The sequence below is a fragment of the Protopterus annectens genome, chromosome 11.part0 (assembly GCF_019279795.1).
Source record: "Protopterus annectens isolate FY-2018-M chromosome 11.part0, PAN1.0, whole genome shotgun sequence".
Lineage (NCBI taxonomy): Eukaryota > Metazoa > Chordata > Ceratodontiformes > Protopteridae > Protopterus > Protopterus annectens.
In genome coordinates this window covers 1,041,657,344-1,041,670,880 of record NC_056745.1, presented here as the reverse complement: position 1 = coordinate 1,041,670,880, position 13,537 = coordinate 1,041,657,344, and the positions used below count along the sequence as shown (strand labels likewise).

General features: G+C 43.4%; 1 protein-coding gene across 1 annotated transcript in view; it reads left to right on the top strand.

The window, feature by feature from the left end:
* Window positions 1-1,070: 1,070 nt before the first annotated feature.
* The window catches only part of GTSE1 (G2 and S-phase expressed 1), a 999,478-nt gene continuing 987,011 nt past the window's right edge, over window positions 1,071-13,537 (top strand). The window contains exons 1-2 of the mRNA XM_044087269.1: window positions 1,071-1,129; window positions 2,045-2,693. Coding sequence (XP_043943204.1) covers window positions 1,071-1,129; window positions 2,045-2,693 — 708 coding nt within the window. The remainder of the gene's footprint in view (window positions 1,130-2,044; window positions 2,694-13,537) is intronic.

The window sequence follows — 13,537 nt, the reverse complement described above, 5'->3', positions numbered from 1 at the left end:
AGAGTGGAATTCTGGGTAAGAGTTTTAGCTCGAGAGTTTGTAGCTGACACGAGCTTGGAAGATGGCCAGCTCTGTTTCGAGGTCGGAACTGATACCCACACGTAATGACTGAAGAAGGATCAGCAATACAGATGGAACGTTACTTCTTTTTTTAGCAGTGCTCCGGCATATCCTTCCTTGAGGGCCACCCAGCAGTGAGGAAGAATGAGAGGACAACATCAGATTTATGAGTTGTGTACTTACCATAACATGATATCTGTGTGGTCCATTTTCATTCTTCCTCACATCCCTCCCATCCATCTCCCAGCCTGGTCTTCAGATAAGTTACCCAAGAGATTTTATGGAACCTGTAGGTTCCTGATTTGAGTTTCGAATATTTTGTTCTTTTCTACTAATTTTCTGTATATGGAGCAGCAAACTTGATCGGAGGGGTTAGAGAAGGCATGATACATAATGGGAGAGGGAGGGGCTCGAGACTCTGATCATAAGTCTTGGAAAAGCAGCTAAGTCGGATCAGAGACCCAGCAGTAAGGAAGAATGAAAATGGACAACACAGATACCAAGTTTAAGTACATAACTCAGTTTCATGACCATTATCACCCTAGTGTGTTAACTAGAGACTCTGTCCTACAGATTACTGAAGATGGATAGTATATCAGAAATGAAAAGCCATGTACTTAATGCCAGAGAGCTGTAAGAAGTGTGTCCACCTTTGATTACACTTTTTCTCCCATCCATTCTCCTGTTTCAGCCTGAGACATGCAGGCCACCTTATGTTGTCTGCTTATATCAAGCTTAACCAGTCTCTTGACAATGTAGTTGGCTTGCCCTTTTTTTTTTTTTTTTTTTTATTGTGTGGGATACCTTGAGCTGCTTCATATCAGCTAGTCAAGGGCTTGTGTCAGAGACTAACTGGATCTGTAAGAAGAAATCTATGATAAAGTGTGTGTGGGTGGGGGGTAATGGTACAGTGACAGTCTGAAAAACTGAGTGCAAAGTTGTCCTAATGTCTACAGCACATAGTCCTAAATGTTACTGAAAATAGTCACAGTTCTTTGAAATCTGTTATTATGGTTAGTACAAAACGTATGCATCATTTGGGAACCAGTTCATATAATAGTTGTGTAAGGTAAAGTAGCATTGAGGTGTATACTGCAATACAACAAGAGTTGTCTCTTCTTGTGGCATATGTTTTGCAGAGTCCCACTAGACTATAAGTTCTTCTTTTGGCTTTTCCCTGTTAGGGGTCGCCACAGCGGAACTCCAGTCGGCTAATTGGCAGTAGATTTTTATGGGTACAGAGGTGCCAGCTCGATGCCTAACCTTCAACGAAGGCACGCCCATTCTACGCATGTCTTTCGAACACCACTTGTAATTCTGAATTGTTTCAGAGCGTAGAAAACTGTAGAACTGCTATGAAGTATATAGTAGCTAGCGTGAGATGTAATCATAGTGTTGCACCTTCCAGTATGAAATATTGTAACTGTTAATGTTTCATTATTTAATAAGGTTCATGGGTGACTATTAGGTTAATGATACCAGTGGGACTTTTTAAGCTTAGCCATACATCCCCAAGGGTGAGAATCAAACCCTGTAGCTTGTGCCTGTGAGGTAAACACCTTAACTACTAAACCGAGATTAGCAACAGATTCTTGTGTACATGCTGTGAAACTGTATGGTAGACAACTAGTATCCATATAAGCAGACTGCTTGTCTAAACTGAATCAGATGTTGTTGGAGGCCTTGTCCCATGAAAATGATGACTTTGGATAGGTGTAGTAGAATGTACAGTGAATATAAGCTGAACCAGTTTTCTAAGATGTATTGCAGATCCTTTTGAAGTATGTGGTTTAGACTCTTACTTCTGCGCTCTATATTAGAACCTTGTTCCCAAGAGGAGACAGTTTTCTGTAGATGCAATTAAGTACACTAGTTTACAAATGTTTTGTGGATCTATTGGTGGAAAGAGTATATATGGTGTTTTTTTGTTTTTTTTCTGAATTTCATAATGGAATCTAACATCTATTTTTTGTAATCTATCTAGTGGGAAAGATGATGAAGATGAGGTTTTTGTTGGACCAGTTGGACATAAGGAAAAATGTGTTGCTGTTAATATTGAAATAAGCAATCCACAAGAAAGTAAGGAGTCGTCACCTTCCCCTGAGCTTCTAAACTGGAGTCCTCTTGCAGGAGAGAAGTTTGTAGAGATCTTCAAAGAAGCCCATATGCTTGCATTGCAGCTTGAAAATAGCAGCAAGCATTGTGCTGAGAAGTCTAAACCACCTGAAAAAAATGAGAATCTCTTTGTTGAGAAATTTGTAGCGGAGTCCAAATCAAAGCTGAAAATCTTTCAACTGGGCTGTGAGAGCTATAGAAGCCCTGCTGCCGCTAAGAGAGAAACTTTCATTATTCGTCAGACTCCTACACACCAACTTCCTCCTTCACTGCAGCAGTGTGTAGAAATTAAAGTTCCTGCTGTAAATCCTAATGATTCCAATAAAACTTTGACACCTGATGCAAGCCCTGTTAACCAAACTGTTGAAAAAGCACTGGAGATCGTTCCAACCCATAAGCAGAATACGAATACAGACATTTCGATCAGCCAGAAGAGGATTTCTTCAGCTGGTGTGAAAAAGTTACCTGTTAAGTCACAAACTGGAAAAACTACACTTCCTGGAAAAATTATGGAAAAGGTGGGTAACCCATTTTTTTCCCATTAGAAAAAGTGTTAAAATTTAAAAGCAATTAAAACATCTATTGATACATTGATATGCTTCTTAGTGAAATGCAGCAAGAGTAAAGACAATAATATAAACTCAACTATTTACAGTATGTGCAAACATGCCTGGTGAAAGAGTAGGAAAAATAATGAAAAAAAAACCTCAAAATAAAACAATTAGTAGAGTTGTCAAATGTTCATTGAGTTTTTGATAGTTCATCTTGCAGAGGTAATATTTTTGTAGATGCACATCAATAGAAGAGAGAGTATCTTAGTCCATGGATTTTTAGTGAAGTCCTACGGGAATATCCTGCTTTTTTATGTTGATCTCTCTGAAGACCGCCTCTTGAAGAAATAATAAAAAATCTTCAAATTGTGGAGGGTGTGGCATTTTCCATTTTTCTTGTGATGCTGTTTCTTGCCACAGTTAAAATTGTCAATAGTATGTAGCAATTTTCCATATTCATTTCATATTTGTCTATTAAATCAAATAATTTAAGGAAAAAAGATCCTGACCATAAAGCTTTAAGGAAATCTACAATTTTATTCAAAAAGTTATGTATAGTAACAGTCTTAGAATGTGTCCAGTCATCATTACAATTCTACACCTCCAGTATGCTGCAGTCTTTTCTGTAATAAATAATTTTGCTACTCTGTTGGGCGTTAAGCCGCTATATTAAAATTTCCATGTGAAAATGTACCAGTAATGAGTACAAGAGGTGCGTTTTACAGATGTCCTCCTATTCACATGTTGCAGTATTTGTAACATGAGGGAGTCTGCCCCAGGCTGACTCGTACGTCCTGCCAGTATACAAAAGTCTCTCACTACTATAAGGTACGTGTGGCGTCACACAGCTACAAAAAATGTACATTGGTCATAAAATGACTTTAGGTATAAAGCTGACATTGTTGCATACCAGACCTCAAAACTTTTCTGCATCCTGTCCAATCGTCCGCTCTGGTCGTCGCTTGTCTGGCAAGTTGCGAGTCTTGGTTCAGGTAAGTGCCCTGTTGGAGTTTCCCTTTATTATCTTTTGACTACAGTAAGTTTTTGTGTTTACATGTCGGCTAGGAAGGACTGTTATGACCTTTGTATATTTTGCCGAGGCCCTAACCATGACCATACCACTTGTTCTATTTGTAAGGCCTTTGATGTCCTTCAAGAATGCAACTGCAGTCATAACATGTGGGTTGTCCTGCCTCAGGCAGCCCTTCGGTCGGCCGGATTCCAAAGTCTGGGTCCGACGTCGGCTGATGTCGCATTTCTCTCCCGCGGGAGAGACATACATCAGCCGAGCCCGGCGCCATTTTCTTCAGTCTTTCTTGCGAAGCAGCGGCAGTTAAAGCAGTCGCAGTCAGCTCCTGTACGATACCAAAGTCATCAAACCAAGTCATCAAAAAAGGGAGTACCCCATTGGGGACCTTTTCTTGCCTCAGCCGATGTCAGAAATTACTGAAAAGTAAACAAATGTTCTGTGGTAAACAAATACCTCATAAGGATTTCCACTCTTACTACCTCCCTTGCCTGAGACCACGACGCCTGTGCTCGGCCTGTGTAGCGCACTCTCAGGCAGGAGTCAGCTGCGGAGCTGAAGATTTTTCGGCGATAAATTTATTACACCATGCCGTCGATCTTCCGTCATGCCGAAAAGACCGGGAAAAACATCCTCCCCGCCTACCACCGACTCCACGCCCGACTCCCGCCAAAACTCGCGAGTGCTCCTCCGGTCTCTCCACCGCCCGAACCGAAGACACCGCATTAGACCGCACTCGATTCCAGACATTACTGACAGTTATAGACTTAACTCCTTTCCAGAACAGACACAATGCCCGAGACCATTGCGGTAGACAAGGTCAAGGTCACACGCGTGGAGCTGCCAGGCCTCTCCTGGCCATGTGTATTAAGGCCTACACTAGGCTAAGGCAGCCAGCAAAACAAAGCTTCTTTAAATTTATATCTAGAAAATCTGCACTAAAATATCTCATGGCTGATATGGAAGTTCCATGATTAGAGGTCTTTCAGGCAAGCCCATCCTAAGAAGGCCCAGACTCCTCCTGATAAAGGTCTGATTTAACCCACTGACCCTACTCTCTGGTCAGATGAACTTGTCTCTTGAGGCTGTCCACTATGTTGGCCCGGAAGAGCTCTTCCAGACCTATGAGGCCTCGGATGAAGAAGATTCCCTACCGGCACGTCCTTGGGGAAATTTCTTTTGGCAGATGCCCAACTTGAGGGAACAGTTCAAGGGGACCAGGGTTGTTGTGAATGAAGGCCCATGTGGCATTCACAAACTGTGTATGAAGGTGTTCCTACCAACATTGTGGAGTGTAGGCCAATGTCAGGCCCATCCACCTTCCACCAACTGAAAGTTTCTAAAAGAAGAAAATCAGTTCAGAAAGAAACATGTTTCTCCAGCTTCTCAACCAGGAACAACCAGCGGATTGGCAGGCTTTTCCCAAGGCCTCTTCAATGCCTTTCAGTAATTGCTCATTGCAGGCTCCAGGGTATCAAATTTACCCGTACCTGGACGACTGCCTCCCTGGACGACAAATTGATGTTGACAAAAACTGGATTATGTCACGATTACTTCAAGCAGGTTTCCACACAGTCAACTTCCAAAAGTCAAGACTGCAGCCATCCCAGCAAATAATCAGAGGGCAGCCCAAACTAGACACAGCCTCTCAGATGGCTTGAAAGACAGAAGACAAGCAAGAGAACAAGACTCATTACTTCAAACTCAGATGACCCTGAGGCAATCCTCAGCCCCTCTCCCTTTTCCCTCCTCCTCCATTCCTCCTTAGCAAAACTACACCTGAAAAGAGGACTTTCAATGGTACCTAAAAAGCATTTGGTCTCAACACAGCAACAACTTGGAACAATCATACCGCTCATTCCATGCCTTCAAAAGGAATTTTCCTAGATGATGGAATTTAGTGAAGTCAGGAATATCCTGCTTTTTATGTTGATCTCTCTGAAGACCGCCTCTTGAAGAAATAATAAAAAATCTTCAAATTGTGGAGGGTGTGGCACATGGAAGGCAGGTGTATACAAGGACAATGGTCTCCAAAGGAAACACATCTGCATATAAACCAAAAGGAAATGCTGGCAGTAATGCATGCCATCGAGGCTTTTCAACACCAACTCCAGCAAGGCCATTTAATGATACAGGACAACACCACTGGTACATAAACAAGCAGGGGGGCACTCTTACACCCTTTGCAGACTGACAATGCAGCTTTGGGAGAAATCTTGTGATGCCGTTTCTTGTCACAGTTAAAATTGTCAATAGTATGTAGCAATTTTCCATATTCATTTCATATTTGTCTATTAAATCAAATAATTTAAGGAAAAAAGATCCTGACCATAAAGCTTTAAGGAAATCTACAATTTTATTCAAAAAGTTATGTATAGTAACAGTCTTAGAATATGTGTCCAGTCATCATTACAATTCTACACCTCCAGTGTATGCTGCAGTCTTTTCTGTAATAAATAATTTTGCTACTCTGTTGGGTGTTAAGCCGCTATATTAAAATTTCCACGTGAAAATGTACCAGTAATGAGTACAAGAGGTGCGTTTTACAGATGTCCTCCTATTCACATGTTGCAGTATTTGTAACATGAGGGAGTCTGCCCCCGGCTGACTCGTACGTCCTGCCAGTATACAAAAGTCTCTCACTACTATAAGGTACGTGTGGCGTCACATAGCTACAAAAAATGTACATTGGTCATAAAATGACTTCAGGTATAAAGCTGACATTGTTGCATACCAGACCTCAAAACTTTTCTGCATCCTGTCCAATTGTCCGCTCTGGTCGTCGCTTGTCTGGCAAGTTGAGTCTTGGTTCAGATAAGTGCCCTGTTGGAGTTTCCCTTTATTATCTTTGGACTACAGTAAGTTTTTGTGTTTACATGTCGGCTAGGAAGGACTGTTATGACCTTTGTCTATTTTGCCGAGGCCCTAACCACGACCATACCACTTGTTCTATTTGTAAGGCCTTTGTTCCCAAGACCCTGTATAGTCGGTTAGCTTCTTTAAATTTATATCTAGAAAATCTGCGTCTAAAATATCTCATGTGATATGGAAGTTATGTCGGGTCTTTCAGGCAAGCCGCAAGCTAAGAAGGCCAAGAAGACTAGGTCTGATTTACCCCACTGCTCTCTCTGGTCTGAACTTGTCTCTTGAGGCTTATGTTGGCCCGGAGACCTGGAGGCCATGAAGGACCCTACCGGCACATCCTTGGGGGAAATGCAGATGCCCAACTTGAGAGTTAGGGGGACCTTGGGTTGTTGTGAATGAAGGCCCATGTGGCATTACACAAACTGTGTATGAAGGTGTTCCTACCAACATTGTGGAGTGTAGGCCAATGTCAGGCCCATCCACCTTCCACCAACTGAAAGTTTCTAAAAAGAAGAAAATCAAAAAGAAACATGTTTCTCCAGCTTCTCAGGAACAACCAGCGGATTGGCAGGCTTTTTCCCAAGGCCTCTTCAATGCCTTTATGACCCTGAGGCAATCCTCAGCCCCCTCTCTCCCTTTTCCCTCCTCCCTCCATTCCTCCTTGTACACCTGAAAAGAGGACTTCTGAGGAATTTTCCTCAGATGATGAGAATTCTACTGGGGATGAATCTTTGGCTTACTCAGCCCAAATTTCTTCTCATTTGGGTTATGTCACCCTAGAAAAAGAATCTAATGGCACTGCTTCCTCTGTGATATTTCCTTTGGGGAAAAAATTCTAAAAATAAGGGAGTTTAAGTGGGATTGTTCTCTGGTGTCAGACATCCAAAAAAGGTGGTATGACCTGCTGTAGATGAGACTCCCCTCCCCTTCCCCATCTGCCATACCTCCTGTTCTGCCAGCATTCCTGAATGCCTTTGCTGCCCTGATTCTCAACCTGCTGCCCCAAAAGATTAGATAGATTTTATAAAGTGCTGAAGAATTCCAAATATTTGTTCAAATGTCCCAGTGCAGACCCTACCATTACAGTGACTGCGGGCAAGGCCTCCAGGAGGTTAACTTCCTGATGTTCATCGTGTTTCACTGTTGCAGTCATGACTGTAGGGTTCTCCCCTGCCGGCAGGCAGCCCTCGGTCGGCCAGAATCCCAAAGTCTGGGTCCGGCGTCTGCTGTTCATCTCTGCTCTCTGACGTCAGAGCGCCAGGAGTATAAAGATGACAGCCGACGCCATCTTTTTCAGTCTTTCTTGCCGTGTGGTGATAGCAGTTCGCAAGTGCCGGTCGGTTGTCTCCTGACGAATATTTCTACGTACTTCGGTCCGAAGACTTTCTTCTCCACTCAAAGCTAAGTACCCCATTGGGGAAACTCTTTTCTTGCTCCACTCCGATGTCAGAAAAAGTTAATTGTATTTCATGTGGGAAGCAAATACCTCATAAGGATTTTCATTCTTACTGTATTCCTTGCTTGGGCCCTGACCACGATGTAGCTAGTTGTCGGTTTTGTGCTAGATTCAATCAACGTACAATTAAGCGAAGGTACGATTTTGCTTTTCATTACTTCGGTAGACGATTTAACTACAAAATGTCGTCTGATACGCTTCCATCTACCGGAGTTCACAAGCGTCGCAAGTATAAAGACAGGCCTCCGAGATCCAAATCTGATGATAGCGCACATGTGGAGCCAGCTTCAGGTTCGGCCGTCGTCAGTGAGGCGCTTTTGCAGCCCCTGTCGTCGGCCATTTCAGAACCGACGGCCGAAACGGACTCTCATGAGGAGCCAACCAGGCCTTTAAATATCTCTGTTGCAGGACCTTCGGACAACTCTCCTTCGGATGGGTCCGGAGCTGCTGTGCAGGTACCGGCTTCTGAAGGGGTTTTCAGGCCTACTCGGCTTCAAGTAAATTCAAATAAAAAGGCAAAGACTCCTTCTAAATCAAAGACTTCAACACAGGCCTCTTCTGAACCAGCTCCCAAGTCACAGAAACAGTTACTCAAGATGGCGGAGGATTTACTTATAATGATTAGGGGTTCTCATCCCCCTCCAGACAAAAGGCCAAGGCAGGATGTTTATTATGATTCCTCTGATCAGGCTTCTGTTTCCTCAGTTTCTTCTTCTGATCAGGAATATTCTTTTCTTCCTTATGAGGATTCTGATGCGGAAGAATCCATTCCTTCAGCTTCTCCTCCTGAGGATTTTTCTTTTGGGGAAACTTTGCATGAAATGAGGGAACATTTCCACTGGGAGGGACAGGAGTATTCAGAATCCAAGAAAAGACCGAGGGATTTTCTTCTTCTTCCTCAACATAGACCCCTGGCTATTCCTCCTGTGGATGATGCCTTTTCGGAGGCTAATTTAACTCCTGATTCTTTTCCTCCTGCTCCTGTTAAGCCTGATAGGTACTACAGGGTTCCTGATTCCCATCAGTTTTTATACAAGAATCCTACTGCTGACCCTGAAACCATTTCTCAGGGTCCTAAGGGTGTTAAGGCCACTACTGCTAAAAATCCTATTCCTTCTGAAAAGGATTCTCGAGCCTTGGAAGGATGGGGCAAAAAGGTGTACACTTCTGCTACTTTGTCCATTAGGGCATTAAACTGTCAGTTTCATATGCTTACATATCCGCAATTTCTCTTGTCTGTCTTAAAACAAAAATTTACTTCCATTTCTGCCTGTGCAGAGGATAAGGAATTACATGACTTATTGCATACCACTGAACAAGTTGGGAAGCATGTTTTACACTGTGGATTTGATGCCTTGGAGGCTTCCTGTAGGGCTGCAGCCTCTGGCACAGTCATTAGAAGATATGCATGGCTAAAGGAACAAAATTTACCTGAACAAGTAAAGGATAAATTATTGGATGCTCCTGTTAGCATAATGTTTTGTTTGGATCAAAAGCTGAAGAGATGATTAAAAAGATGGAGGATAAGGCGAAATCCATGCAAACAGTTAAAGATTTCTTACAAGTACAGCCTCCTAGATTTAGCAGGAATTGGCCATCAAAAAACTGGTCCTTTCCCTCTTCAGACATGCCTCAAAGGGGTAGATATAGACGCTCCAGAGGGAGGCCTCAAACACAAGCTGCTTATAGACCAAGGCAGTGGACTGCTTCTACCCCTAGGGGAGGAGAGGACAGGCCACAGTCTCAAAGGAAACAAACTCAATGACTCCCTCTGTTGGGCTGCAGGAATGTCTTGCCTGGAAGCCCCTCTCGGAGGAAAACTCTCTCTTTTTTATCAAAATTGGACTCGAATAACCTAGGACAAATGGGTTTTGGATGTGATTTTAAGAAGTTACAAATTCCATTTTCATACTTTGCCAAGGCCAAGCGGATGGCCAGACCTTCCAAAATATCAATGGACGGAGGCCTTAAACCAGGTGGAAGCTCTTTTGGCTATGAATGTCATAGAACTGGTACCTCTTTCAGAGATGGGAAAAGGGTTTTACTCAAGGCTCTTTCTAGCTCCAAGAAAGCAAAATTCATGGAGACCCATTCTGGATCTGTCGGCATTGAACACCTTTCTAGAGATTCCAAAATTCAAGATGCTTACTCTACAGCAGTTACTTCCAATGCTGTCCAAAGATGCATGGATTGTGACTTTGGATTTAAAGGAGGCATATTTACACATTCCCATCAGGCAGGATCGCAGAAAATACCTCAGGTTCAAGGCCGGATCGAGGCACTTTCAATTCTCTGCGTTTCCCTTAGGATTGTCTACTGCGCCCAGGGTCTTTACCAAATGCCTGGCTCCAGTAGTAGCCTACTGCAGACTCAAGGGAATTCAAATTTACCCTTATCTGGACGATTGTCTAATTCAGGCAAGTCAAATTTGACACCATCACAACAGATAATTTTCTGGGTGCTCTTCTAAACACTACAACCCAGATGGCATTTCTGACATCCGAAAAACAATTACAGCTGGCATCAACTTTCAAAGCCTTGGCAATTCTAACCCATCTATCTGCAAGGAAATTCCTGCAGGCTTTGGGTTACATGGCCTCCTGCATCCTTCTCGTACCATATGCAAGACTACACATGAGGAAAATACAGTGGTACCTAAAAAGTGTATGGTCTCAGCATTACCACAGTTTGGACATACTGATTCCTGTCCTTCCTTGTCTTCAAAAGGAATTTCTTTGGTGGTCCAGGGCATGTGCTCTAAACAAAGGGAAACACTTCCGTCTACCTCCTGCCTCTCAGAGTCTAACCACGGACGCCTCAGATTATGCTTGGGGAGCCCATTTTCAGGACAATTGTCTGCAGGGCCTTTGGACAAAGGATCAGAAGCACCTGCATATCAACTTAAAGGAAATGTTAGCAGTTCAGAAAGTTCTATTGGCCTTCAGGAATCTCATACAACCAGGACAACTACTAATACGGACAGACAACACCACAGTTATGTGGTACATAAACAAACAAGGGGGATCTCATTCCTACCCCCCTTTGCAGACTAGCCATGGATTTGTGGAACACAGCTCTAGCTTGCAATCTGCATCTTCAAGCTCAGTTTCTACCAGGGAAACAAAACTTACTGGCAGACAGTTTGAGCAGAAACCTTTCGGATCCACACGAATGGATGCTGGACACCAAAATATTCAGGATGATAACAGCAACATGGGGATGTCCTCCTATAAGATCTCTTTGCATCCCATCTAAATCATCAGCTACAGAATTTCTGCACCAGGACATTCCACAGAGAGGCTTGAAAAGTGGATGCCCTGTCATTCAGTTGGAGAAACCTCTCGGGATATGCCTTTCCCGCCTCTACCTCTTCCACGAGTTTTATTAAAGATAAAACAGGACAAACCCAGGATGATAATCTTGTTGGCTCTGAATTGGCCTCGGCAGTTTTGGTATCCAACTCTAATAAACCTATGCCTGATGCCACATTGGATTTTACCTCAGTCTCCGAACCTTCTGTCCCAACAATCAGGGTCAGGTACTACTCTCATGTCAGAACTCTCAGCCTGGCGGCCTGGTTAATCCAGGGCCTTTGATTTCTTTTCTACCCAAGCAGGTTATGGATGTCATTTTAGAAGCCAGACGTCCTAGCACTAGGAAATCTTATGCAGGAAAATGGAAAAGATTTTGTTCCGGGATGCAGGCTCAGGATTCTGATCCTCTTCTTCCTAACATTACTTTAATTCTCCTTTACTTGACGGATCTCTTGCATAACGGTCTCTTTCTCTTCCATTAAGATCCATGCTTCTGCTATTTCTGTTCATTATAATACAGACCCTCCCATCTTTTCCCACCAGCTCATGAGACAGTTCCTCAGAGGAGCTAAGAACTTAAGACTTCCTAGATCTCCTCCCATTCCTGCTTGGGATCTCAATTATGTTTTGGAAAAACTAACCTTGCCTCCTTTTGAGCCTGCCGCTTCTGCTGACATCAAGTTTTTATCTTGGAAGACAGCTAACCTGTTGGCACTAACCTCTGCCAGGAGAGTTTCAGAATTACAAGCTCTTATGGCGGTGAAACCATACATTATTTTTCATCAAGACAGAGTATCTTTGAGGACTAATACAACCTTCATGCCTAATGTGGTTTCCAAAGTGGCATTAAATCAAACTATCCACTTGCCAACCTTTTTCCCCACTCCTCAAAATAAAGGGGAAAGGACCTTACATTCCTTGGATGTACATAGACGGCTACTTTTTAACCTGAACAGAACTAAGGACATCAGAAAATCAGAACAATTGTTTGTTTCTTATGCTTCCAGTTCCCAAGGTAAAGCTATTTCTAAACAAACCATTTCTAAATGGATTGCTCATGGAATCCGATTTTGTTAACACCATGGAAAGCAAGTCCCAGGGAGTATACGGACTCATTCCACCAGAGCTGCTGCCACTTCTGCAGCCTTCCTCAGGGGAGTTCCTACCAAGGATATTTTGGAAGCTGCAACTTGGAGTTCAGTGCACACTTTTTCTAAGCACTACAATTTGCCTCTCTACTCCAAGTCTAGGGCAGGCTTTGCCTCTGCAGTCTTGCAGGGCCTTTTAGCCGCCCCTTCTTTATGACCACCTCCCTTTCTTTCAGCTTTGGGATTCTACCCTACAGTCATGACTGCAACAGTGAAACATGATAAACATAGTACAGTTGTGTACACCTACCATAAATGTAGATGTTAGAGTGTCTTCACTGTTGCAGTCTGGGTTTCCCTCCCTCCTGTCCCCTCTTATTTTTACTTTTGTGTGGTTCCTTTTTTCACCATTCTTCTGAGGTGTATTTGCAAAGGTTTTGGGGCCATTTTCATTTTGGGACTCCTGACATCTGGGGCAAGAAAAACTGGAGAAGATGGCATCGGCTGTCATCTTTATACTCCTGGCGCTCTGACGTCAGGGAGCAGCGATGAACAGCTGACGCCGGACCCAGACTTTGGGATTCTGGTTGACCGAGGGCTGCCTGCCGGCAGGGGGAGAACCTTACAGTCATGACTGCAACAGTGAAGACACTCAAACATCTACATTTATGGTAGGTGTACACAACTGTACTTTCTGTCTCCCCCTCAGATAAGGAGAGCAAGGTCATGGAGAGAATAGGAAAAAGGGTTTACACATTAGCTATTCTGGCATTCGGGGTCATTAACTACCAGACCCATATAGCCAAATATTCCTTGGCCCCTCTCTCGGATGCTAGTAATCTACTTTCTGAGCTTCCTGACTCTCCTAAGGCCAAGCTCTCCTCTATTCTTAACTCTTCTGCTCAAATTACACGGCATTCTATAAAGTGTAGCTATGATGCCGTGGAAGCATCCGCTAGAGCAGCTGCATCTGGGTCAGTCCTGAGGAGGTATTCTTGGCTCAGGCTCCCATCTTTGCCTGATGACATTAAGGCAAGAATTCTGGATGCCCCATTGGGCAA